This window comes from Cenococcum geophilum (assembly GCF_001692895.1).
Source record: "Cenococcum geophilum 1.58 unplaced genomic scaffold K441scaffold_19, whole genome shotgun sequence".
NCBI classification, from domain to species: domain Eukaryota; kingdom Fungi; phylum Ascomycota; class Dothideomycetes; order Gloniales; family Gloniaceae; genus Cenococcum; species Cenococcum geophilum.
Genome location: NW_027137577.1, coordinates 2,404,312 through 2,431,305, shown reverse-complemented (window position 1 = coordinate 2,431,305; position 26,994 = coordinate 2,404,312). Strand labels below are relative to the sequence as shown.

Here is a 26,994-nt window from a genome sequence, read left to right as displayed (position 1 = left end):
ACCGCTACTTAGTTTAATAGGCTTAGCAACCTAGCGCTTACCTCTTATCTAGTATCTTAAACAACTTAAATAGCAAACTCTGCGTTTCTATACTTGTTACGAAACACTATAAACGTTATATCCTATATTAGGATTAAGTTAGTCTATTTACTTGCTACGCTATATATATATATCCCTAGGGGGGGGGGGAGTAGAAAGGCGTTTTTACCTTATAATGTAAACCCTAGCTAGAACCCGCTTAACAGCTAGACTTAATATACTTACTAACTCACGCGGAAGAATAGATAATGGCCATAAGATTTACCTAATTGTTTACTCTTATTACTAGCCGTTTATACGCAACCCAATCTACCGTTTATAACTGCCTTCCTAAATAAATAAAGTAGTTCTTAGTTATAAACCTCTAAGGCCTTTTATTTAAAGGCAATTTTAGCTTATTAGCTAGCGGGCCTTTAATAAACTAAATAAAATTAGATCCTCTAATAAAAAGAAAATAGGAGGGATATAGATAGGACGTATATTTATAACTAAGTGTATTATATTTATAGGTATTATAAGGTGGTTACGACGCTAGCTAGCCGTAAAATCTTTCTAGTACTAGCTAACGGTAGTTAAGGCTGCTTTTAGATTATCCTTAACGCTATTAATACTATATACTATATTCTTAACGAAATCTTTTAGCGACTCTATATTATATAGGGTAGTACTAGGATATTCTTTAGCGTATCTATTTAGGAAAGAGTTAGAGAGTTAGAGTGGGATAGATTCCGGCCGCTATAGCATATTAATTATAACATACTAGTTCTATAGCTCTACCTTCCTCTAGTAAACTCTCTCTATTTTTAGCTAAAGACGCTTTTAAACTTTAGTGCCGTTTATACCCTCCCTGCTTTACTTAAAACCCTTTACCCTTACTATAGTAAAGAACTAGCAAGGGTTTTTCTTTTTTAGTATTTTATAGAGAACGTATAAGGTAAGCAGAAGTTAGTATAAAAAGGAAGGGAAGAAGGAATATAAAGATAAGCTTAGAGGAACGGATAGGCGGAAAACCTAAGGAATAGTAGGTAAGAGAAGAGGGGATGGGATGAAAATTAAGTGACAAATAGATAAAATAGAGCGAACGGACACAGTTAGGAGGAGATCTTATAATAAGAGGGATAAGGTGCCTCCTCTTTAACTAAAACCTTTAGGGACGCTATATTATAATATGGATGCAGCTTAGAATGGGCGAATGCTCTATTTTAAGGAGGGCCTAGTTTTAGGAACCCCGGGGACCCCAAACGCGGCCCCTTAAGATTGTTGTGTAGAGTTAACAATTCGTATTATAAGGACGTAGCATTTTTAAGGCATGATTGGTTGCTAAGGTGGAGGAGTAGGAATGCGACTGAGCAGCCTGAGTAGGGCCTAAGCAGCGGGTGAGGCAAGGATGCTTGGCGCCTGAGTAGAGTGGCGATGCTGACTAACCGAGTCGGATTCCGCCAAGGGGAGTTTTGGTCTGTAACTACTAAAATAGGTAATTAATATAACTATATAATCAAATCATAATCAGCTCTGGTGATTATGTGATAATCGCAATCGCATGGCTGATTATAATTATATAGTTATTGCCATCACTGACCTAAAGTTTAAGATTATATGTAATCAATGAAGCAAGAAATAACATGAGAAGTATTGTACATGTGCCAACGCCAGTCGTCTCGTGTCATGCTGGTTAAGAGCAGGGCAGCTTGAGTGAACAAGACAAGTAAACCGGCATCCATAGAAAGTACCCACCTTCCAAGAGCAGCATTTATACCCCCTTGTGCAGCCACGGTGTGAGAGCACATTGGGAACGGTTTTGATATGCAAGCGGTCTTGAGGCCTGCTTCTGTAAGGCCTACAGCAGCACGTAGACCTGCTCCTCCTGCTCCAACCACAATTGCACTGGCAGATTATTAGCAACCTCATTTAAGCATCCTAGGGGAAGACATGCTCATAATGGCGATCGATAATGGTATGTCTTGAGGTAGATAGGCTTGGTGCTGTTCGCCATTGACGGAGTAAGCTTAGGGGAGTCTTGCGATGCTCCCAGCAGCACCCGGCACCAGGAAAGCAGCCAGAAAAGCGTACGCATCCCCGCATGATGATTTAAGAGAATTGGAAGGATCCAAATGCCAGGCTTTAGAGAGATACATGGTTTTGACGCCGTTCATGTTTAGTTCTGCCCCGCATGAAGGGGGAATGTAGGACATTGTTTGCCGAGCTCATGCTGAACCGGGTGCCGAAGCTCCTTACCAGATCAAGCCTAAAATTGCATTGGCCAGAGACAAAACCAAACAGCCCACTATAAATATAGCATCGGCATTGGATCTATTGGATTCCCTATGCATATATGCAGAATGAACTGTGATAATACCCGCAACTAACCAACTCTCGAATTTCTGTCTTCATAAAGCTCATGCTTTTCATACAAGGGAGAAACTAAGACAAGAAAAGGGCGCAACCTGCGTTGGGGATGGAGCAGGGAAAATATGTATGAATAATTGATAAACTATCAACTGGCGATAATAACCATCACTCTGTCTACCAAAAAATTCATGCCTAAGGCAGCAGCTAATCCCAATTAACTTTAAGAGCTGTGAATATCAGTTAGTTAAATGTCAAACTCTGTTTTACTTCTCCAGGAGACTTACAACAAGGGAATGGCCAGTAAGAATCTTGTTTTTCCGTCAAGTATGCATGGTAAGGATACTTTTCTCCGGGGAACAATGTCTTCGCAACCTTATGTACCTTACCTTGGGGTCCAAGCGCAGGTCTTAGTCCTTCCAGCTTTGCGACTTCCTTCAGCATTGTCGTTAGCGAAATTCTGGTCATTGGCAGCCCAAGGCACTGGTGAGGGCCAGAACCAAGATGTATGTACGAGTCGATTGGCCGGGTTGGATCGAAGCTGTCAGGGTTGGGGAACGCAGCTGGGTCACGAGATGCAGCTCGGAGATTTACGAAGAGACGGTCGCCTTCGTTAACTTTGATAGTACGACCGAAGTCCTGCAGCTCTGTGGCCTTGGCAACATCACGACAAACGCCGGTCTCGCCGTATAGGCGGGAGCCCTCCAGGAAGTAGTGCATAAGTTTCTCGAAAGACTCATCGGTATCCTCGTTTGCCAGTTCCTTAATCCGAGGCCATTGTTCAGCTCCCTCAGTCATGAAGTACTCAATTGTTTGGCCAAAGAGTTGTCCTTGGTTTGCGACCATACCGCCCGCAGTACCCAAAATGTGACCCCAGACGAGCGTCTTCGCGTCCATGCCTGAGGCGAGAAGCCGCTGAATCATGTGTTTGCCGTAGTGCTTCAAAGGCGACTCTTCCGGCCAGATTGCTTGCATGACCGAGGACAAGACGCCACCAAGCTTAATTTCCTCTACGTTGGCTTGAACGAGTTTTCCGAGCTGCTGGGTAGCAGCTTGTGCCTTCACATGAAGTGGGAAGGAAGCAGCCACATCGAAGTCGAAGAAAACTAGTGCAAAGACAGCAGACATGATCAAGTAAAGCTCATTCTCGGTGAATACTCCAGGACGCTCATCTGTCTTCAATGGTAACATGAAGAGCTCGGAACAGAAGTGGAGATGTGCCAGGTTGCCGACATCACGGATAATGTCGACTTGGTTGAAGTCAGCAATCTTACAAGACTTTTCTTTTAGAAGTTTCGTTGTAATCATCTCGTAGTATTTCTGGACTTCCTTATTCCAGTCTTGAATGTAAAGTGCCCTTTCCATCATCTTACGTGACTCGGCGTTCTTTGGTCCATCTCCAGAAAGCATAAAGTTTTGCGCCGGTGCTCCCATTAGGAACTCCATAGCTTTCCCACATGTCACTTTAAACGTTTCCTTGTCCGCCATAATGGACTTGGCAGTCTTATACTCGAGGATCATGATTGGCAGAGGAGTAAACTTCGGTTTGTCGAAGTTGTACAAATGGTCCTTGGGTGTGTCGAGATCCTGAAGCGCCTGTCTCATGGCGGAGGGGACGGTCAAAGGATAGTGGGCATAAATCGAGTTCCCTTGGAAATTATTCGGAAAGGCGCGAAGAAAGAGTTTATAGAACATACAGCCGTTATCAATGGCGGTATCATAGTTAACCTCCGAAAAACCCCAATTGGTAAGAGTCCGGGGGTTGTAATCGATAGTGTAGAACCTATCACCTCGCACCAAGGAAACGGCATCAGAAAGGACGGCACGAGAGACTGTAAAAGGTGGCGCAAGTCCAGAACCAGGACACAAGGGCTTTTTTGCTTCTTCCACTACAAGTCCTGGATACAACTCGACATGATCCGGGTGTTCGTAGAGGTGCTTTAGCTGCTCAGCTACTATCGGGTCAGAGTTGATGCTGTCAAACGTCCTGTGCGGTTCCAAGCCAAAATATTGCCTAAACTCATTAAGTGAGGCAAGGTTCCAAGAGCGGGCTTGCTCAATACCAAGAACTTCTATTGCTCTCATGACAGCTGGGACTCTCTGTGCACCGAAGGAATTGGCACAGTCCTCAATACTCTCAGTAAGAATTTGGACAAGCCCGTCATCAGGTAATGTGCCGTCGCTATTACGCGTCAACCCACCGAAAGGACGTTTTTCGGGCTCCTTGGGAGTGCGTTTGTACTCCTCTCCGAGCTTCTCAAGAAATTCCTTTTTACTAACAGTCTTCGGATCTTTGCCTGGAAACATATGATCCCAGAGCTCCTGGGTCCACTTCTCATCGCGGTCTGAGACTGCCGAGTGCCAGCGATAGACCAGATTAAATTCTGCCGACACCTGATTTCCAACCCCAAGAGGAGGGCCATCCTTGATGATGCTTCGAGGATTTAGTTGCCAATCACTATCTGTGCGATTAAGGTCTAAGATTGTGCGGACGTAATCGATTAGAATAATGTTAACGTAGAGCCCACAAGTAATAAGTCTTCCAGTCTGGAAGAGGTCTTCGTCGAATTTAGTCAGCTTTGATTTATATATTTCAGCAGCACCTTGGTCTTTCGGGTCTTTTGGAGGGGTAGGTTTTGGAAATCTGTTCCCTTCGTTTATGAGAGCAAGCTGCTCCACAGCGTAATTGTGGAACCGATTGAACATGATCAACAAGGCGCCAACCCCGGGAGGGAATGAAAGGAGGCGGACTTCAGAGAAACAATCGGGCTTGATCTTCCCATCTACTTTAGTACGCATAAGATCCTGCTCGTCCTGGTTGCTGCCGTATAGCGGTGCGAGATCGAGGTAAGAAGAAGTTAATGAATTAGAGTAGTCGGTATGATCGGTGCGGAAGAGATCATGAATGATAATAGAAGCGAGGTAGAAGAGAACACTTGATATCCTGTTAGGATGAAGTTCGTGGTGTTTACGCGACATAACACTGTCAAAGACCACACCGGGATTAGGCCTGGCAATTGGCTGCATTGTTGCAGGCTTTACGGTCCTTGCATATGGAGTGCCAGCGGCTCCAAGCTGTGGGTGGATAAGGCTCTATATGAACCCAAGGTGTGAGAACTGTCTTCTACTCCTGAAATCACACCAGAGCTTACATTATTTGAGCCATCTGCAGACCGATATTGGAACTTGGCGCCAAGGTAGCTAGTCTCGGGTCAAAAAATTTGTTGCCCATGGTACGACTGTCGATGTACTTACGATTGCGGTGGATGTTGCATATCATTCCAGAGTTGTGTAAGGAATTGGTTAGTCAACGTCTTCCTATTGTCTGAACTCGGAGGAAGGGACGATGTTGCCTTGGAATACGTCAATACATAAATCTTCTAAGTTAGCTGTTTGAATCTCGAGACGAACTCTAATCAACCCTTCCATAAGGTAGGTTTTGTCATCAGTTGGTTCCCCGGTCATTTTATTGTGCTGGATTTCAATCAACGTTTTGATATCACGGATGCTCAGGTGGCTAAGATCCGCCAAGTCGCCCTCAATTTTTCTTATTAGGTTCCACTTTTCCCCCTCTTCGTCCAAGTCAGTACCATTTCCAGTTCCATGTGGAATTGGCTTTCGGATATGGCTGATCAAACCTGCCGTTTGTTTGAACGAGTCACCGATTTTGTTACGAAGAGCATCCAGCTCGGACAGTGAGGCTGGCATTGGCGGCTCTTGTCCAGTCCTTGTATCCATGAGTTGGGTTGTATGGCGCTGGTACTGCTTGTAATTAGCTTCTCGATGTGCTGTACCGTGGTGTAAAAGGAAGGAAATAAGTAATGACTATGCGGAGCAAAAAGAAAGAGACGTAGAAACGGTGTACATCTTCCCCATGAAATACAGCCACTTTATGTAAAGATGAATAAAACTCTAAGTATGTAAGTGAGGAAGGAGCAAAAAATTCAAAAGAAAGCACGGAAGCAAAAGAGCCCGTCCATATCTGGCTCTAATCTATGAAATACCAACGCGGAGACAATATTGAAGGGCCTATATAAAGCAGACACATTGATAAGAATATTTAGAACAACGTGCCACACAGGCAACTTGCCTTTCAACACTTCGACTGAGGTGGGGCCGCGGAGGAAAGGCCTGGCAAAAGGAAAATCGTGTGACCTTCTTCACGACCGTGAAGATGTTTTTAACCCCAGATAAAGCTCAATAAAGACTGCCTTGTGTGATCTTGAGCTCCCAGCAAGTGGTAGTCCGGAAAGAAGTCGTGTTTTGCTGGACAAGAGACACGGCAGAAAGTGGAAGCTACGTTGGTAATTCAGGTATACAGAAGCTCAAGGTCAGAGAACTACAGTTTGGGGCAGCCTGGTTTAATAACTGCACGCCATCCTCCCACTTGGCGAGAATTACTGATTACCTGGTGCAGCTGCGGCTGAGCGATGGCTTGCCTCGCTAGGTCAACCCCAGTTTCGGCGGGCGGTCAAGCAGAAAAGCGCAGCTCATCCAAGGTAATGGGCCAATCGTGGTATACCCTTCTGGACCCTTTCAGAAAAATCCAACGGCCGTCAGACCATCAGCTGAAAGGAGAGGACCTCTGTGGGTTCGTCGCAGAAGGACCCCACAATGCCCATGTTCCCATCGCCGCGTATTGAAAAGGCAAAGAATGCGGTAAGCTTCAGCTTGTAACACAGAAGCGCGGCGTAAGGCGAATGGAATACTGCGATTTCAAGCGAAAAATCCGGTGAAGAAAGGGTAGCTCGTTAAAGCGCTTATGCAGGGCACAGTCACTCCGGTCTGGCCGAGGAAGAAGGTGAGCAACGACGACTTTAGTGAGGCGGTAGCGCCCTTTCGCGCTAAAATAGAAGGATTGACCGAGGAATTCATCACCACAAAGAAACCTCAAATCCGATTAGAGTACAGGGTCAGCGAGGTTCAGTGTCGCCCCCCCCGTGCGCGCAGCAGCGATGGCATCTAATTTCGCTTAAGCTTCGCCTGAATTAGTATGTAGAGCTAGCAGAATTGGATGTAGTGGCTGCTAGAAGGAGGGTCGCCTCCTTGCACTTGAAGCTATTCGCAATACCTTCCTTACTAATATCGTGATCTTTATTCTAGATCGTGGTGTAACTCTCGTCGTCGCCTCCGTCGAATATGGCATCAAGATAGGGTGGTTGAGGAGTAGATAAGGACAGTATTGGCGAAAGTCGAGGCCTTCGAAGGGGCGGACGAGAAGGGCCTCCAACGGCGGCGGCGGCGGTACGTTTGGAGCTTATATTGACGAGAGGAAGGCTCTATTACACTAAGACCTAGAGCAAATATTACGATATTGGTAAGGCGAATAGCTTCAAGTGCAAGGAGGCGACCCTCCTTTTAGCAGCCACTACATCCAATTCTGCTAGCTCTACATACTAATTCAGGCGAAGCTTAAGCGAAATTAGATGCCATCGCTGCTGCGCGCACGAGGGGGGCGACACTGAACCTCGCTGACCCTGTATTATGCTTGAGGGATTGAAGAAGTAATACAAAAGCATAACAGTAGTTGCGTGCATCAGAAGCCAGGTCTCGAATTCTTCTGACCGGATGGCTGGGTTTTTAATATTCACTAGTTTCCGCACCAAGTGATCATTTCCATTATTTCCCCTGGGTGTGGCTGAATCTGCCTATCTCTATGTTGCTTGGGTGGGTGTCTTCCTCATTGGAGACTGTGGCTCTTCCTTTTCGATCAAATATTTTAGTAGACGCCTGGAAAGATGAAGAACCTCTTCCGCTTGTATCTATCCCCGAATTCCTTCCTGTACTTCATCTCCTTCTTCCGCGCCCATAAAGACATTTGAACAACGGCGAGCACAAGAAACACAGCCGTGCTCAAGCTCCAATTAACCATCCAGATGCCCACCCAAGCAATTGTCTCAAACATGTAGTTAGGGCAAGTTACCAACTTGAAACTTGCTCCATCAGGAACCCCCCTGTCTGTGCTCCCAGGTCTCCGGAGATTACGAAGTGTAAGGTGAGTAGAGAAGTTGCCTAGTTCCCCTACAATGAACAGCACAATGCCAGCATATTTTATGAGCGGATTGGGCCATTGAGCTGTCGGTGCACTGGGCGCGTATGTCCAATATGCTATATTCAACCCAGCAAAAAGCCAGTAATGGGCGCTATTCTTGAATATATTTCGGGCGGGCATCGTAGCAAGCGAGAAGCGATGCACAAATAGAGTCTCATACTCGCGCTTGATAAAGTGGAGACTTATAAGTATTAGGGACAGAGTTTGGAGCTCTGAAGGTGCCTCCGAAGTTTTATAAATGATTGGGCGGAAGTAGTAGAGGAGTGGGTGAAAGAGGAGAGGCCCTAGGTATTCGACTATGAAGACTGTTCGCCAGGCGATTTGAGGTCCTAGACAGAGTATATTAGAGATAGAAAGGCAATATAGCACTGAGGATCACACACCTAGATCCTTGACATCTATGGTGCTTTTATTCCGGAGGCCTGTCTGCTCTATTGTAAGGACCCCAGAAATTGGGATGGCTGAACCATCACTACCTTTGGTGATTTTGAGACGGTGAATTGAGGACTTTGATGATGCTGCAATCTTCTTGTAAAGCCCTGCCACTGAATCCTTAGGATCAATAACAATCTCTTCTGGAAGACCTCTGATTGGTTTTCCTAGAAGAATACTTGTTAAATATGTATTCCTAAACCATAAAATTAGTATCACTTACCCCGTGGGCGGACAATTAGGGTCAAGGACGTCGACGCCATAATTGCGGGTATGAATGTTGAGTGGTAAGAAGCAGAGCGATTATGCGGAACTTTTTCGGTCGGGGGACGGGCTTGGCGCCAGGCTAATAACATGCCCTAAAGAAGTCAATTTACGTTAAGCGATCCAAGTCTGAGTGTTATCTATATACATTTTAATTTTTTAAGCTAGCTTAGTGACAATAGGTGGTTACGACACTCATGCTACCAAAGATATGCCTTGGCCCGTATGGTTAATTTACATAGCAACATACGCCCTTCTCAACGAGATCATACTTTCTAGGTAGCCGCAGGCTTCATTTTCGGTTACTGAGAGTTTATTGACTTTTCGCCTAGGTTCCAATGAATAACCCAGAACTGGATCCCCAACTGCCTTCTCATCTTCCGTGATAATACATTTAGGGCTTATATAGCAGGGTGTGCAGAAGGGGAAAGGGAGGGTTTGGGAACAACGTCATGTTGCGAAAGCCCGCACTTTTTTGTGCCGTCGAACCGAGAGTTTTGCCTGGTTTGCTATACCAAGAGTCTATTAACTGTTGGGCTCTGCAGCGGGGGACGAGGCTGCTTCTGCTGCAGATGCCGAATGGTCTGGTGAACTCCAGTCACTTCGGACCCACGAGCCCTCAACCTGCAGTCGTTAGGGACAATGTCTTCGCCTCTTGCTAACTTTAATCGGTTTGCTTTCGCAACCATCTCCTGGATGGACATGAAGTTCCCCCACCCATTAGATTTATTTACCCTTAAGCTCTCTTCTGTAGCCGCCCTAAGCTCTGTTCGAAAGTTAGGGTTTAGCCTAGAGGTGGCGACCTCTTGCCGACTTATTCAAAGGCTTCCTCCAGTTCAGGTTCATAACGAGACTTGATAACTATTTGCTTGCTAAGCTCGAGAGCTTTAAAGAGATCTGAGTCGTCATCGATGTGGCTGGTATTAAGCCTGATAAGGCCTTTGCCTATTGAAAGTTTTCTGTTCGGAGATGTACAGTACTCAGCTCGGCTCCAGAACTTGATTGTTTCACTACGTGGGAAGATGCTGACAACTCACTTGGTGATATTCTAGGATTTGCATGTTTCGATTCTATGCCGAAGTAATCGTATCCTTGTGGGGGATTCCGTTATTCAATGGCCTATCAAGCGCGGGAGTAAGGGGGTTTTGTCGATGTTGAGCTTGCCTGACATTCCGATGCAAAGGCTCTCGTTGGTCGTCAAATTGATTAGACTTTCTATCGTTGCGTTTCTGAGATTCAGGCGCCAATTCGAGCAGTGACTGGTCCGGTACCCACTTGACTACAGTCAAAACTCTTTATAACGATGCGGGTCGTACGGCCGACCGTATCGTAATACCAATGGTATTGTTATACATAGAGTCACGTGTTAGGTTAATAAGCAGGAAAAGGAGGCTGATGCGTGGCTAGGCATCCCAAAAGGGCGTAGGGCGTCTACTTCACGGGCCAAGTAGGACCCCTCCCATACAAAATCTCTACTGGTTATAACGATTTTGGTAGAGAAAACTTAACGATATTGTGAATAGTCAGTATATCGTAATATCACACCAAAAATATTTTGATTAAGGGGTGTAGATCGTAATATAGAGTATATCGTTGTAATCAAATATCGTACTAAAGAGTTTCGACTGTATAACCTTAAACACCACCTCTGGCACGGCCTCCTTGCATAAGCTCGTTTGTATTATTCTTGTTGTACCGGGGAGGGTCTGCGGTCCTAAGTTCACGCTTATGACGAAGGCGCTGTCACTGGCATATTCAACCAGTGATCTATTTGGATTGGCGTGGCGTGGATCTGAGGTCAAATCCACGTCCTCAATATTTGATTTGGCGCCAGGCGCGCCGCGGCCCTCCATTGCAAATCTTGACATAGATATCGTATCACGAGCGTGTTAAAAAGGGGGAAGGCACATAAAAGACAATCTTATTCCTGATAAAATTTCTTATCTTATCTTCACGTGCAATCACGTGGTAGTATTACTAAGCCACCTCTTTTAAATTTTATACCTATTTCTCTACCTTAGGTCTACTTACTACTACTTTAGGCCTAATTATACTATTTTAGACAGATCCGGCGCTCCAAGCGCTCCACGGCCTCAAATCCACGCCACTCCGGCTGCAAAATCACCAGATCCACAGCCAATGCAGAGAGGCGCCAGCCGGCCGCTCCAAATAGGCGCCAATCCAAATAGATCACTGTATTCAACAGATAAATACTTGGTTCTTCCACAGCAGTATCATCACCTCTCATTCCTTCATTGAACTTGGCCTCTGCTTCGTGTTCGCTGTCCAAGAAACCATGTCGACGGTGTGCGGTTCCATACGGGTGTCAGTTTACCAGTAGTTCAAGGCGATAGAGTCTATCACTCAGATCGTCTTGCCTTCTCATGGTTCATAACCACGCAGCCATTATCCTGTTGTCAATGCGGCAGCGTGTTCCATATTTGTCTATGTCACTCATGAGTTGAATGTTGTATGGCCCGTAACATTCTGGTTCGTCTCCACGGAAATGACCGTTGCAATTCCAGTTTCCACACTCGATAGGCCCGCCTCCAGTGTTGAAGGCGTAGTAGTCACCGAAAGAGAAGTCGACTAGCAAATCAAAATAGAGAGGAAGATCACTAACTTCTTAAATTGGTATCTTATCCCTGTTGATCCAATAGTGAGATGGCATCCTCTCAGAAGTATTGGGAACAATTATGTGAGCCGACGGTAATTTTCAATGCTAAATTGTGGTGTCCTGTGAATCTGTGTGCCGGTAGTTATGCAGAATATTGACCATATTGACGGGAAGTGGGAGAAGTCCGTAGAAACTTTATACAACGGACCACGTCGCTATGAAGTGAATTTATTTGTTTTCTGGCCAACGGAGGCCTAGTGCATGACCGATGTGTGTGTATTGTGTGAGTATGCTATGCTACGAAAGTTAATAGGTGAGGACTGCTGGGCCTATCTACTTAATCGCACGANCATGCTTTTTGCAACCTTCGGGCCCACGCAAGCCGCAAACTCAGCAATGAAGCCTTTTAGAGATTGTGGATCCAAAAGATTTCCATTTTCCCACGCCACAAGACCCTTGCATTAGTAAGCGTTGTTTCTTGGTTATACGAGTAGGCTTAATTATTATTATTTTTTTGGGAAGAGTATTACTGGTCATGGGGCTTTTGGGGTTGCTCACCTCCATTTGAACCACCAGACCTCCTCGAATCTCCATGGATATTCGACTAATATCTACTTTTTCAACGACTTCCTCTACAGTTAATACACCTGGGATTTTGAGTTCAAAGAGTGACGTTCCATGTTCCACCGCAGCTTCAGCGTCAGCTGGTAGCGGAAAGGGAAGGCTATCAAACTTCATTCCCTTATGTTGATATTCACCTGATTCTCCATCAGAAACTGCCTTGTCTCCACTCGAGCCCCGCTCATGCGACAAAGACACATAAGCCTTGGAATCCAAAAGCCGTCTGAGGTCGCCGTCCAGGGGGTCCCATTCGAGAGATTCTGGGTCAAGCACATACTGAGGTTTGTAGTCGGATTTGTAGCGCATCTTCATGCAAGAATGAATATAATAGCCCATGTAGTAATACTCATATCCAGCCTCAAGTGCCAACGCAGCTTCGCGAAGCGCACTAAGCTTCCCAAAACTCCACCTCTCAAAGTCTTCGTGGTACATAAAATAAACACCACTCACACAATGCGGGAGCAGGTCTATTACACCCACGGCTATGAGGCGTCCATCGAGGCGATAACATTGATGAAACGATCCAAGGGGTTGTTCTGTCCCATTTGAGGCCCTGGTAGTACGATGGAGAGGCGAATCACAAAGAAAACGCCGGAAGCCTTGCTGGGATATATCTGACGGCTTCTCGTGATGAACAGCCCGCTGATAGTTTTCGAAGATAGTGTACTTCTCTTCCGTGAAATTATCTGGTTCGAGGCTTACCTCAAGACGGTGCGCCGGTTCTGGTGGCCTCTTGATGTTGCTATATTCGCTCTCATGAATTGCTTCGATTAAACCAAAGCTATTTCTCTGTTGGCCCTTCTCCCTGAATATCAATTAGTGAAGGCCTGCGCATTCCATGAACTTATAAGCAAGTACGCGTACGCTTTAGTTTTTGGGTATGCTCTAGCCGCATTTTTAATGTACGCATCCCCAAGAACGAACTTGTTCCAACGATGCACGGCGTGTCTTTGATCTCTTGCAGGTTTGAAGGAATCCACTGGTATTCTTCAAAGAACCAGTTAGTTATCAGAGATGTTGCAGAACGCTCGAACTAACCGAATCGTGTAGTGGGGACAGCAGTGTCGACGCACGTCAGGCTTGTAGAGTAGAGTGCCAGATCTGATAGTAGATTGTAGTTAGTTATCAATAGACCATTTTAAAACCCTCAGATTTGCAGCTCTTTCACATAGGAAAAGTAACCTTGCGCTTGAGTAGCTGGGGGCATGGATATCATGCATTCGTACCGTCTCCAGCCTCTATCAACAAGTCCTTGATAATCATCTACAGTCAGATCCTTTGAAACAGCATAATAGCATGCACCTGGGTATCGAAGAATCAGTATCACATTGTAATGAGCTTCCGGTTTGGCTGTTGCAGGGATATTCCATATGCAATCATAACAACATGGCTCAGAGTGCTTTAGGGATGGAGAGATTGCTGTTTGTAATCTGCTTCTCTCTGAAAGACGACCTTTGGGAACATAGTCTCGTATGTCCAATTTCGAGTCAAACAGCTATTGTTCTCAGGCATTTCTGCTCTTGTCCGAATCCAGCACAATAACGGATATCCATGCAATTGCAGAGACGAAAACACGTGAGGAGAACAACGTCAACAGAACATTAAGGAAAGTCGCAGGACTAGAGCAGCGTCATGAAGATCCTCAGTGATAGTGGCAGCAATATAGCGGTACTCGCTGATGTCACGAACGAAACACGCACGTGTACCGGTTTGTGTCAGGTTGGATATTGGGAAAGTACGCACGAGAGTTTGGGGTCCTCCGGTTCGTCGTTGGGTCTTTGCAATATCCACAGTCCCCCGCCTGATAGCCTAAGAGTTTTGGAAGAGCCGGTCAGCATGCCTTCGTCGGATGCCGGAATAAGCGTCGTCTGTTGCCTTTAAAGGCTTTGAAGTGGGCGGCCGAACGCCATCCAGCCAGACAGCCACGGGCCGAAAGCAACGCAAATGACTGGAGCGAGACATACCGATGGGCGTTAAAAAAGAAATGACGCCCTCTTCCTTAGCAAGGGCCTGCATGACGGCAAGTAAGCGTGGCGAGCAGGTAACAGTGATTGCAGTGGGGGAGCCTAGTCGGGGACAATAGAATAAGTGTCGTGAGAAGCTCTGAGGGGGAATTTCCCAGTGGCTGCCGCGCTCTAGGACAGCCCAACCAAGCACGGCGGAGGCAGACAGTGTCGGCTGTGACAAGCAATTATGACAGTTGCTGCGCTGGCCATGCGGAAGCGTGCTGTGCGAGCGTGCTGTGCGAGCATGCTGGCCTGGTTGTTCAGGTACCACTGCGGCGAAGAGATACTGCGATATCTGATCTGGGGGTCTTCACGGGGTCAAGTCTCGCAATGCTACTGGAGCGCTACGGGGCCAATTGTTGCACTGAACGGCTTTCCGACCACGTCATAGCAGCTACAGGCAGAATTTTTGGATGCCGGCAAGGCTCAACGTTGCCCATGAGCCCGCGAGATAGGTACCTAAAGCCTTTGCAGCGTCTAGGCGGAGACACAGGCCCGGTGATGCCCCTCTCTGCGGGCGCCCTTCCTTGCCTTCCATGCCCGATGCTGCCGCTGTCTCGCGCTGCTTACCTACCATGAGGCCCATCTCACCACGGCACGCCCCCTGTGCGCGAGCGAGGGCGTCCTCAGTCTCTCTATGCAACTCGAGGATCAGGCAGCTTGGCGCCTATCGGAGAGGATGCTGAGGGCGACTGTACGCGTCCCGGCCGACGAGCTTTTAGTCTCCCACTTTTTTCGACCCTATTCAATCACAACTAAAACACATACACGATCCACGATGCCTCCCTCCTTTCACCTGCGCAGGTCACTCCAATTTCCTCAGCCCCGTCCCCCGCGGGACTGACGGTTCTTCATCACCAGCCGCCCCCGAAGCACTGCGCTCTGAACTCAGACGAAGAACTATCCCTTCGTGTTTGCCGGCCTTTCCCTTCTTCTTAGGCCATCCAAACCACTTCCGACCTAGCCTCTCCTTCAGCTGCCATTTCCTTAGGTCGAGTGAGTGAAATCTCTAAGCCAGCTTTCCCCTAGCGGTTCTTCCCTTAACTGAGCAAGTCGACATGGCCGCACATCAGCTGCCCATGGAGGCGCGAACGGGGCGAAGCAATCAACGTAAGTGTGATCACAAGACACCGGAAAGCAGAGACAAATATAAATCTGTCATTGTGATGGGATTTTGGGGGATAATTTAGCTGGATAGTTTTGCTGAAAGCTTTCCAAACCCACAGGTTACGGCTCTCAAGGCGAACGACTCGTCGCGGGCATAGTCCCACTCTCCTCGGACAAATACTACGTCCTTCTCATACAATCCACCCGTCGTGGCGGCTGGGTCCTTCCGAAAGGCGGTTGGGAGACCGATGAAGCGACGGCGCAGGATGCTGCGAAACGGGAGGCTTGGGAAGAAGCAGGAATCATCTGCAAAATCACATACGATCTAGGCCTCATCCCAGAGAAACGAAAGCCCGAGCAGCTCACTGCCCAGGCACCCAAAGCTGCCTATCACTTTTTCGAGGGCACTGTGGAGAAGCAGGAAGCACAATGGCCTGAAATGCACAAGAGAGCGAGACAGTGGATGACTTTCTCCCAGGCAACCCAGGCGCTGGCGGATCGACCTGAATTGTTGGACGCTCTGAATCGATGTACTATGCACCGGTAGAGTCGACGAGCGAGTTTGGTGACACGTCTGGCAGAAAGTTTAACTGCCCGCGAGCTTGGGCTTTCACTTGGCATACGCGAGTTCCTCGGACATTTTCTCTTCGTTTATGCATAGGGTACGGTCAAAAAAGGTCACCGGAGGTTCATAGATCCGATTTTTTTTTCTTTTTCAGAGTTGGCGTCGGTGGCTGTTACTCTAATTTCTAGAAAAAGAAGTTTCTAAACTCCCACATATACGAGCGAGCGTCAGGCCTTTTGAGGCCGATGGAATTCGCCAGTTTGTTCAATGTGCTTACACGAATAATGCCTTTTGGTATTCGTTGAACATTACAGAATTCGATTTGGAAAGATTGCGAGAATTGTATATTTATTACGTTATGTAAACCAGGATGCTGTCGCAGGTTTCCTCATAAATTATCAGCATAATCCCGAAGCGACATCGAGTCATCGGACGGAAATTGCGCTAAGAGATTTCACGATAAGCAATGCCACTGATTCCTTCAGGCATCTAGATGCTGCGCATACGATCGTGAGGGTCTTAAAGTTATTATAATGGAAAGATCTGGCTGGCGTCAGCGTCCTTGACTTGAAGACCACCTTATATGTTACAACAACTGAGACAATTTGAGATACTTTCGAGATCCACACTTGCCGAACCTCCTTTTTCAATATCGGAGCAGTTTTTAAAGGAGCGGCAGATAATGTCGCGGAAATCGTATACTCTAGGACGCTTTAGATATTAGTTATTTCTAGATCTGATGTCCTTGGTTCGTTCTAGTTATTAATAGCTAGCCATAATTCAGTTATAATTTAAAAACGTGTTAGTGTTATTAGTTGTCAGAGGGGAATGGGATATCCAATTTTAAGTGCAAAATCGCACTTCATAAAGCATAATATGTAGCCTCAGCCAACCTAAATGTCTCTATTAAGTGAGTATTTAGGTGCCTTATCACGGTCGTCAATAACAAATGGGCTCTATCTCCTTAAAGGACGGTGGCGTATAGGAGACTCCATAAGGTGGAGTATCCCATCACCCGTTAGGGAGCTAACGTATTAGCCACCCCAACGAGCCAGCCACCCAAGCGAGCCACCCAAAATTACACCAAAATCAGCTGTCTTTATATATTAATAACTCCACCACCACTTAATAAATAATTATAAAATTAAGTATTTAAGATTTAAGTTAATAGGTTATAAGTTTTAATATTTAAAACTTAATATTAACTTATAGTTTAAAATATCTATTAATTTTTTAATTTTAATTTTTTAATAGCAAAAGTATAACCTTAGAGAAATAATAATAATTATATAAAAAGTTTATTACATTAGTAGTATAGATATGTAAGTATTTATTTTTAAATTTTATAATTATTTATTAAGTGGTGGTGGAGTTATTAATATATAAAGACAGCTGATTTTGGTGTAATTTTGGGTGGCTCGCTTGGGTGGCTGGCTCGTTGGGGTGGCTAATACGTTATAAGGATGTGGCTCGTGCATATAACACCAAGGCACTGTACTCAAACCATGCCTCCTGATTGGTCAAATTTTTATCGATAACGCAAGATTGTCTATAATTTCTATCACGTGATCGCAAGAACTCCTGTAATGCCACCTACACCCCCCCTGCCAAACACATCACGTAGTCAAATTCTCAATGACTCCTAATGTTCACTTAGTAACTCTCATGGCCTCAGCCTTTTGCATTCTCTAACAGCGCGCTATTCTCATAACGCTAGTTATGATCTATTATCGCCATAGCGAAGCTATTTGATACGTGCCTTTTGATTTAAGCAGTGTACATAGCCAAAGTGAACTGATAGCTTCATCACCATTGCTCAACAAAAACTTTCCTTAGTAGCTGTGAGGCGCTACTTATCCACGCTTCAAAAAGGGTAGTTTGAATCGAGGTACAAAGAAGGAAAATTCTACCCTTGTGGGTCTATCGGTATCAGCTTAAGCAATAACCAGCAGTTTGAACCGGAAGAGAGCCCAGTCAATGGCAGTAACACCACTGCAATGTGATATCGTGTATCTCTCTGTTACACAAAAGAACAAGTAGAATGAGAAAAAATCTTCCACGGCTTTTGAAAACCACTGTTGCACCACCCTCATTTAGACCTGTGACATAAGCCTAATCTCCCTTCCATCCCACGAACTCCAGCTTTCTGTTTTCACAATATCAGCATCGTTCATTTCATCTGAAAATGCCTTCATATCCCACGACATCCACGCCTCGGCACGCCGCACTTCTTGTTCCTTGAGCTGGTATAGTGGCGTCTGAACTAGCGACCGCCACTTCAGCCGTTCCTTTGGTGGGTAGGGCGTCAGATCTACGTACTGCGTTCTTGCTGGGAGATTAACAAGTTCTTCGAGCGCCTTACGTCCAGCCTTCGCCCTAGTTTGCGTTCTACTGACTTGTAGGTTTGAATCCGGTTTGACCGGGACGCGGAGCCAAGAGTCTACTGCAAGAGTGGCTTTAATTAGATCTTTTCGGTGGCTGCGGCGTACGAAGCGGTTTGCGGACTCTAGAACTCGTATTTCCTCTCCAAGGATCTCCAGCTCGCGTTTTGTGGCCACTTTATCTGCCCCGGCATCCCTCTTTCCATCCCCACTTCCGCCGTTCTGACCAATCTTCGCCTGAATAGCTGCCTGCACTGCCCAGCGCTCGCGTTCGTCTTCGAGCGCTCTAATTTCCTTGCTTCTCTTCTCGCTTTCTTCGACTAGAGCGCGCTCCCTGCCCCGCAGCTCTTCAATGCGCGATTCTAACTCTTTGATCCTAGTTGCTTTCTTGCTAGCATCACGGGTACGGGCTTCCAGTAATTCGATCTTAACACTCTTTTCCTCAATCTCCTGATCACGCAGCTTGAGTGCAGTGGCACGCGCATGTACTTCATCCTTCAATCTTCTAATTTCCTCTTCCGCGTCTACACTCACGATTTTGCTTGCTGCAAGTTCTTTAGAACGAAGCACCCATGGAGCGGGTGCGCGCTCAAACTCTGCTGTACTGGAGAGGGACGATGACAGGGCATTTAGGTTTGCCAAGGCATCCGTAAGAGCGCGGAACGTTGTGCCCATGGCGAAGAAAAGATCTGATTCATTGGGGATATCAGTGAAACCAGGGAAACTCATCTTTGCTGTGTGGAAGAGTGTGGGTCGAATTTCAGCGAAGGTAATAGGTTCAGTACGGCCTTCTCTCATTAATACGCTATACATTTTTTCACCTAACTGGCGTGTACAAAGCGCTAGCTGTTTTGTTCCTTTTTCGCATTCCTCGAATGCGCCAATTGTGTCGGTAGTTAAAGACAGAGATCGAGACTTGAGCTCCTGTAATGCGCGAATGGTTTTACCGACAACGACTTTCGCAGAGCGCGATTGCGCGATTATGGAATCAGCTTTCTGCACAAACGCCGCAACACCGTCGTCTTCCTCATCAGGGATAATGGAAATGCGGGATTGTGTTTCGGATTTAATGAGGGAGAGCGCTGCAGCGGTAGTTTCAAGGTGTGATTGCATGAGGAGGGTGCGCATAAGCACGTCGTCAGCGTAGGCGTCTAGCGTGGCTGAGAGATGAATCTCGGCCAGGTGGGACATAAGAGCAACGGATCTTTTGTTTGATTAGTAGCTGTCATAAAATGGCAGTGAGGCCTAGAAACGTACCGGTGGAGTTCGCTAGCGACCTGTTTTTCTCGCAACTCGTCCCGCTTCAGTCCATCGATGTACCCGTTCAATGCGCGCTCTACAGGTTCCAGCTCGTACAATGCACCCTCGAATCTAGCAAATTGCTCGAGGGAACAGCCAGAGATGCTGTTGATAAATCTCTCGCACATAGCTGCAATCCAAGTTAATTTGTCCAACACATCACAGGCGTCGAAGACGTCGTCATCATGAATATGACGGTCTGTACCACTAACTCGATTCTTGATGAATCCGTGCAAGAGATGAGCTTTAAACCCAATGCGCTTAAACCTCAAAAGAGCGAGGACTGAGTCCCGTTCAGAATGGAAAGCTTCCGGAAGAAATAGTTGCACAATAGCAAGATGCTCTGCGGCTTCTTGGGCCTCCAGTTTCCGCAATTCCATGTCTATCATCTTGATCTTTGTGTTAGACGCTGAAGCTTGGAGTTGCCTGTTCAGATCCATCATTTGCTTGGAGCGATTGCTCAATTCCTGCGCTTCGGCTTCTGAGATTTCCTTGGTCGATCTTAGGTCTTCTAGATCAGATTGGAGGTTTGTAACCAATTCACGGAATCGTGAAATGGTGTACTCTTGGTCTGTCAACGTTTCTTCCTGCTGGGTGGCACGACGTGCCTGTTCGGAAATGAGCGAATCCTTGAAATCGATGACTTCTTGAAGCTGCTTTTCGTTCTCAACATGATTAATCTCGAGCTCGTCGTTCAACTCCTTCAGACTCTGAAGATCATCAATAGTAATCTTCAGCTCGTCGATTTGCTCTCTCAACGACATATTCTGGTCAGAAAGCTCCTCGATCATCTCCTCGGCACCGAGAGCGGCATCCAATTGTTGCCGCAGATCTTCAATATCTGCTTCACACTCTAACAAGCGCGCCTTTGTATCGTCATACTGCTGCTTGACTTGTGCTAGATCCTGGACATCTTCCTCGAGGCTTTTGATTTGATTCTTGAGCTCGGCCTCTTGCTCTTGCGAAATATCGCGGAGTCGTAGCAGTGCTTCTCTCAATCTCTCGTTCTCGCGTTCCATTTGTAGCCAACCTGCGCTAGTCCTCTCCTCTGGACTCATATCTTGGCCCAGCTCCTGGTTCTCATCCTTAAGAATCTCATTCTCTAGCTCCAACTCCTCAAGCCTTTGCTTAAGATTGGCATTCTCACTCCTAGCAGCGTCGACCTTCTCCTCAGCCATCTCTCGGTCGAGAGTGGTCATTTCGAGCAAAGTGTCATGCTCTTCTTGGATGGCTTCAATCTGTTCGAGCCTGCTCTCAGCTTCTTTCAGTTGCTTCTTGAGGTCTGCATTCTCTTGCTGCTGTGGCTGGTACTTTGTCTGTAGTTTCTGAATGATATTCTCGAATTTATCCCGTTCCTGCTGAAGCCGCTCTAGTGTTTTGAGCTTCTCACGGTCCTCAATTCGCTTCTTCTCCATGATACGTAGCTTCGCTTCTAGTTCTTCTACTTGCTTATCGTGGACTGCAGTGGCTCTTGTGGCTGTAGATGAAGATGATACGGAAAGAGTAGGCGCTTTTTTGACTGTTGAAGAGGGTGAACTAGTTCTTTTCGTGGGCCCAAGAGAAGGACGGCTGACTGGCATTTTTCCAGTCAAGATAGAGCTTCCCACTCTAGTAGAGCCCAGTTGTGGTCCTCCAATGGAGAGACGTGCTGTACTCCTTGGCTGTATGGAAGGAGGTGTGGGAGCAATTGACATTCGTTTATTCGTTGGGGGGGCCATACTTGGGCGAGGGCGAGATGTGATTGTTGATAGAGGCCATTTGACAGGCGACTTCGGCATATTAGTATTTTAAGGCAAGCTTGGCTTAGACGACTCACAGTTGATCCTGTTGGTGAAAGCGCACCCTTCGGATCTAGCGCCATACTTGAGGGCCTGCTCGCTGGCCTGGTTTTGCTTGTTTGATCCATTGTAAAACTGGAGGGCCTTCCCTTAGGAGGCTGACTGAATGGTCTTCCATTTGCTCTTGGTGTGGCTTTGGGTTTCTCTAATATTCTCGAAATGCCCGTGGACTTGAGAAACATGCCGTGGCCAGGCGGACAGTCGAAGTACCTCTCCCCTCGGACAGAGCCGTCATTCTTGCCTACAGCATCCATGAATTCTACCCCAACCCATTGTCCTTGAGCAAATGCTGGTTCTCCAATGTATCGGACCACTGCCTGACGGCCATCGTTGAGCTCGACAGTTTGGCCAACTCTGTAAAGTTCAGACATTCTCGGGCCTAAGGGAATAAACTCATATGGTTCTTTACCGCGGGACTCACACGCGCCTCTTTAGCCGAGTTAAGAGGGTGTTGAAATGTCGTTATAAGGGATGAATGTTGTCGAAGGTTGTTTGCTGTTCCGGGGATTTTATTTGCGGGGAAAGTGCCACAAGGATTCTTCCACGCATTCGCATGATGCTGTCTAAAATGGTGGGTGGTGATTTTGGTTGGGCTCGTGGGTAGCGTTTGCGTTTACAAAGGTTCTCTGTTTCAAGCCATGATGCTTGGTCGGGATAATCCGAAGAACGCGCCTCGCCAACAACTTTCCATCTAATCGCGTTTCACGTGTTTCACGTGACGTTTGCCTTTACTAGGTAAGCACCAACAGCTCCTCGTGCACCTAAATCGCTTCAATCGCCGAAGATAGGACACTGAACACTTGGAGGAACAGCCCCCCATGACTACCTGCTACTAACCACCCACGAGATCTCGCAGAATAAGGCATAAGTAACACTAGGGAGTACTGAATAAGGCATATGTACGGGCTTGTACGAGAATATGGCGAGACTAAAGGGAGCGAAAATATGTAATATAGTACTAGTGCCATTTAGGCCTAGTGCCTCCGGGCGGAATAAACTTCATCATCATCGTGCACCGAAATAAAGGGTCAGGACGAATTGTCGCGCTGATGCAGCATTCTGGCAAGAAATTAGGTTGCACGCTTTGACGGTATGAAACAGCATATGCCAACATGTGTAAAATCCCTAAAATTCTCAATCTTACACGTACAATGCATAATTAAACCATCTAGGTACTCAGAATTGCTTTCGGGGCTGCAGCCTCTTTCATCACGCTAGTTAAATCGCAGACTTGGTTCAGTACAAGTTTAGCGGTATTGACCTCACTTTAATTTCTCACTACATAACAAACGAATCGGGAAATCAAAATTTCTTGAATCTATTTACCGTGTAAAGTTGAAAGATGCGATATTTATCCTGGCACTAGGCAGTGGTACAAAATACCTTCGAACTCTCACTCGTGTAGTGAAAATGCCTTCAAATAGGATCAAGCCCTATAGGAAGGACTTATGATATTAGGTCAGTGATACGTTGCTCGATGTCGGGAATACCTCTAAGTTGAAGATCGAGTTCTTCTTTTTCGCTGAATAATTTCGTCAGCTAGGACCCCAGAATGCATAATAAACTAACACTTACTCTTCTAGTTGCAGCCTCCTGTCAGCATCTAGCTTAGTAAAGATGTAATGGCCTTGACCATCAAACTGCAGAATGTTTTTATGATACTTCCACAAGCTCCTTCTATGACTAACAGTCATCAGGGTAATTCCCAACCGTTTCGCCTCATCGTACATAACCCTCTCAATTTCTAAAGTGACGCTACTGGTGCACTCATCTAGGATAGCGTACTTAGGAGCGTGATAGAACAGTCGCGCCATTGCAATTCGTTGCTGCAGACCACCGGACAGTACATCTGTCCATTCCTGCTCCGCATCCCAACCATCAGGTCGGTCAATGATAGACTCAATCTCTACAACGGATAAAATCTGATGTAGGTCGTTGTCAGTGATTCCTTTGTCGCGCATTTCCCGTATACCATCAGGATAGATAATCTGCTGGCGGAGTGTTCCCCGTGAAAGATATGGCCTCTGTGGAATATAGAATATATCCTCGAACGGTGGTTTCCGCACAGTACCTCCGTAGACCGGCCACAGTCCGCCTAGAATCCGGAATAGCGATGATTTACCACACCCGTTCGGTCCAACAATCAACAGATGGTCTCCAGGTTTTACTGAGAAGCTCAATGCGCGAACCAATATGTCTCCATTTGGTGATACGATTGGCACGTCGATAAACTCGATATCCTCGCCTTCTGTAGCTTTGCCACGCCCTTGAAGAACCGCGGCATTTTCTTTTGTGTTAGCCGACGACACAAGCTTCTTCTCGAAATGGCCTGCTTGAATGTCATCGATTACATTCAAAAGAGTCGAGACCCTCGAAGTATACCCCGCTAATTCTGTCACCTCCTTGTAAGAAAACATCACGCGTCCAAAGGCATCTGAAGACATGAGCAGCATCCGCCGGTTCGTGACAAAGCCTATCAGAGTAGTCAGCCTAAGCCCTTTAACGTCTCTTTTAATATACTCACTTTCCGTCCGATCACCCATACTATTTCCAGCTACACCAGGTATCTTGAAGAAAACAGGCACACTGCAAAGCATCAATCCTAGAGCACCCCAGAAATATTTGATGACAAAATCTTCCATAACGCCATGATAGAATCGTCTCCTCAATATTCTGTTCACGTGTTTGATTAGTGTGAAATACCCCTTGTCAAGTGTATCTTTCTCAGCCTCATGTCCATGATATAGCGCCACCTCCTCGCTATAATCTATCAACCTAGAATGTTGGAACCTGAATTCGCCCTCCAGACGAGCTTCGTCCGCAACGTATCTTCCAAAAGGAGGTGTCAAAGCCCGCATTACACTTGCTGATAGTTGCACAATCAGGCTCATGAAGAAGAGTCCTTCCCCTCCCACACTCCTTGACAACGAGTAATTATATATTATCATATCGAGGACGGGTTTTGCGATATTAGAGTAAAGCTCCGCAAGACTGTTCGAGAACTTCGCAACGTCGACCGTAATGAGTTGATCCGCATTCTTTATTCGGTCATCAAGCGCTGAGAGTGTGTAAAAGGTCATGTGGGAGAGATATTTATTGTGAATGTAATTCGTAAGGCGAGTCCGATACTGGAGAGAGAGTTTGCATTGGTGGTAGGACAACTGCGAGAGGGTTAGTGTATAGAACCGAGGGTCCTCTCAGCGAGTAATACCATGGAATTTGTAAACGTTGCTGGGATTGCTACCATCATCCACCACACCAAGCCGGTGATGAAATCTTTACCCTTCCCTCTAACAAGATTGCTCACCAATCTGCCATCCAATTCTGCCACGTACAGACTGATCAGTGTACGGAGAACCAGAAAGACGCTGTGACTGATGAGAAGTCTCAACTCCTTACTCCTCCAACTGGGTATCACAATCTTGAGCAGTCTTAATAGATTTTTGAAGAATTCTCGATTCAACTCGACTTTCTTTCTTGATGTTACCTCGCCCTCTGCATTTTCTGTCCCCGGTCGCCTGCGGGCTTCTGTCTGTCGCACGGAAGCAGCCTTTTGTTCGGAGATAGCATTCCGTATCCTATTAATAAGGGCGATAAATAATGTAAGATATACAGCTTTCGATATCCTTGTGCGATGTTGGAGGTATCGTGTTGTCACCTCGTTCACCAGGCGTTTGATGGACCGATCCGAAGGAACATTCGCAGACAATAGCTTTGACTGGGCCACCATGGTTCTGGCGGGCTTGATAGAGCATCTAAAAGGTCTTGTATAGTTTGCTGAAGCATAGTGTATAGTCTACTCAAAAGATGATGATAGATCAAAGCATGTGACGGCGGCCTCGGCTCATCATTAACCATGCCGGATCTGGCCAGTGAACGTGGGGTTTCCGCTACGTACCAAATTTTAATCTCGCCAAGGGGGTCACAAAACTGTACTAAGATTTTCGCAACACTTTCGCGAAAGGTAGTAACCCTCGAGGGCCTTCGAGCTGCCCTAATTGCAAAGGATATCCCATGCATCCAGGAACTGCTACGGTATGGTGCAGATATTAACACGTGTATTCTGTCTTTTGCAAAGGCCGTCTCAGCTAGTGATCAGGCCTTGGTCTAGGGGTCACTTCAAGCCCCGAAAACATTAAGATCTTAATATATTTTACCGTGTTAGAATTCGCCATCCAGTATCCGCGATACCAGTTACGGTTACCTACGGTGCAAATCTAAACTCTATGAGGCTTTAGCCTGGAAGCAAGCACTTTCAGCGAGGAACCACCAACTATCTCTCGCGATGGCCTCGGGCACAGTCAGGCTTTTGCCACCATCGCTCCTTGGCACTCTTGGGATAGTCATAAATGCCTCGGACCTCTTGAAATTACAACGCTTTGTAGAGTTTCTCCATGTTACGGATTGCATCCAAACACCGACCCGCTCTTACAATTACTTGTATGAGCAGTGAAACATGACTGGGCAAAATCCGTTCGTATTTTGATACAATGCGCTGTTGCCCCGACTACAATGAAGCGAAGAGTTTACAATATCCCCCTTGGTGAACTCGAATTAGCAGATTGCTGATATGCTTCTAGCTAATTATGTCTCAGCGACCAATGCGTCAACCGCAATGTGTTTTATTCGACACAGAATGGCATCTGAGAAACGCTTGCACGTTGTCGAACAGCTTGTACGGACGGGACCAAGTGGCTCACCGCTCGGTCGATGGCTAACTTTTATAGTCGAACAAGATGACTATCCTCACATTTCTCTGCTTGTGGGAAATAGGGTCCGTTGAAAAATGACGACAGCCGGGCTCAACGTTCAGCAATGACCGCAAAAGACTTCCCTAAACCCGGGCCTCTTCCTGAAGGAAGGCCTTTCCCGACCACACTTAGTGGGCTCTTTCCGCTCCTTCGCCAAATGAATACGAAAACCGAAAGATTGGAAGCTTCCCGCTTTTTGTTTACTACGGATACTGCCGGCAGCGGGGTGGATAATGCACACAGAATTAACTCGCTTGATAGATCTCACTCTTATCAATGTCCTAGTCTGACACAAGGCTAGCGTAAATAATTCAGTGTGTCCAAGAGTCAGCGACGCTGTCAGCTTCGCTGCCAAGAGGCTGCTAATGTAAGCAGTCAGCTAGCTGACAGCTCGCTGTCTTGGCGGTAAGATTTAGTGGTAGGTTAAAGCTTTGGTAGAAGTTAAGGATAATCGGATAATCTGGTTAGTTAATTATACGCTAAGCAATAGGAACCCTATGGGAATCTCTCGCTTAGCCATAGTAAATAAAGCATTTTCCCTAATAACTCTATTACGCGCCGAAACCCATGCTAAAGCTTACCATTTTATTACCTATATAAAATGCAACGTACATTATATTTCACGCGTTAGCCAGGCAGTAGAGCTTCTTCGTCTACTTCCTCCTCTACTTCTTCC

At 46.4% G+C, this 26,994-nt stretch overlaps 7 protein-coding genes across 7 annotated transcripts; 1 reads left to right on the top strand and 6 right to left on the bottom strand.

Annotated features, from left to right (window-relative positions):
* Positions 1-1,582: 1,582 nt before the first annotated feature.
* K441DRAFT_93442 (uncharacterized protein) lies at positions 1,583-2,356 on the bottom strand. The gene is made up of 2 exons (XM_067654548.1): positions 1,973-2,356; positions 1,583-1,923 (listed from the first exon to the last, which is right to left on the bottom strand). The coding sequence occupies exons 1-2, from the start codon at positions 2,119-2,121 to the stop codon at positions 1,632-1,634; spliced, it is 441 nt and encodes a 146-aa protein (XP_067504509.1). The 5' UTR covers positions 2,122-2,356; the 3' UTR covers positions 1,583-1,631.
* Positions 2,357-2,592: 236 nt separating this feature from the next.
* Positions 2,593-6,123, bottom strand: K441DRAFT_687008 (heme peroxidase; the record flags this gene model as incomplete). The annotated part of the gene is made up of 5 exons (XM_067652049.1): positions 2,593-2,615; positions 2,673-5,478; positions 5,538-5,586; positions 5,641-5,738; positions 5,797-6,123. 5 exons carry the CDS (start codon positions 6,121-6,123, stop codon positions 2,593-2,595), a joined length of 3,303 nt encoding a protein of 1,100 aa, XP_067504508.1.
* A 1,716-nt stretch (positions 6,124-7,839) lies between these two features.
* On the bottom strand, positions 7,840-9,155 carry K441DRAFT_659471 (3-oxo-5-alpha-steroid 4-dehydrogenase family protein-like protein). Its single transcript, XM_067648542.1, has 3 exons — positions 9,093-9,155; positions 8,821-9,036; positions 7,840-8,766 (listed from the first exon to the last, which is right to left on the bottom strand). Exons 1-3 carry the CDS (start codon positions 9,130-9,132, stop codon positions 8,105-8,107), a joined length of 918 nt encoding a protein of 305 aa, XP_067504507.1. The 5' UTR covers positions 9,133-9,155; the 3' UTR covers positions 7,840-8,104.
* Positions 9,156-11,991: 2,836 nt separating this feature from the next.
* Positions 11,992-14,585, bottom strand: K441DRAFT_696225 (arginine-tRNA-protein transferase 1). The gene is made up of 7 exons (XM_067652867.1): positions 14,336-14,585; positions 14,115-14,180; positions 13,598-13,673; positions 13,410-13,472; positions 13,236-13,358; positions 12,309-13,176; positions 11,992-12,205 (listed from the first exon to the last, which is right to left on the bottom strand). The coding sequence occupies exons 1-7, from the start codon at positions 14,385-14,387 to the stop codon at positions 12,080-12,082; spliced, it is 1,374 nt and encodes a 457-aa protein (XP_067504506.1). The 5' UTR covers positions 14,388-14,585; the 3' UTR covers positions 11,992-12,079.
* A 308-nt stretch (positions 14,586-14,893) lies between these two features.
* K441DRAFT_659464 (uncharacterized protein) lies at positions 14,894-15,657 on the bottom strand. Its single transcript, XM_067648541.1, has 2 exons — positions 15,431-15,657; positions 14,894-15,373 (listed from the first exon to the last, which is right to left on the bottom strand). The coding sequence occupies exons 1-2, from the start codon at positions 15,435-15,437 to the stop codon at positions 15,183-15,185; spliced, it is 198 nt and encodes a 65-aa protein (XP_067504505.1). The 5' UTR covers positions 15,438-15,657; the 3' UTR covers positions 14,894-15,182.
* Positions 15,436-16,031, top strand: K441DRAFT_559098 (NUDIX hydrolase; the record flags this gene model as incomplete). Its single annotated transcript, XM_067643435.1, has 2 exons — positions 15,436-15,487; positions 15,604-16,031. 2 exons carry the CDS (start codon positions 15,436-15,438, stop codon positions 16,029-16,031), a joined length of 480 nt encoding a protein of 159 aa, XP_067504504.1.
* Positions 16,032-22,816: 6,785 nt separating this feature from the next.
* K441DRAFT_659461 (uncharacterized protein) lies at positions 22,817-25,355 on the bottom strand. The gene is made up of 4 exons (XM_067648540.1): positions 24,779-25,355; positions 24,092-24,728; positions 23,143-24,040; positions 22,817-23,089 (listed from the first exon to the last, which is right to left on the bottom strand). The coding sequence occupies exons 1-4, from the start codon at positions 25,295-25,297 to the stop codon at positions 23,014-23,016; spliced, it is 2,130 nt and encodes a 709-aa protein (XP_067504503.1). The 5' UTR covers positions 25,298-25,355; the 3' UTR covers positions 22,817-23,013.
* Positions 25,356-26,994: the final 1,639 nt, after the last annotated feature.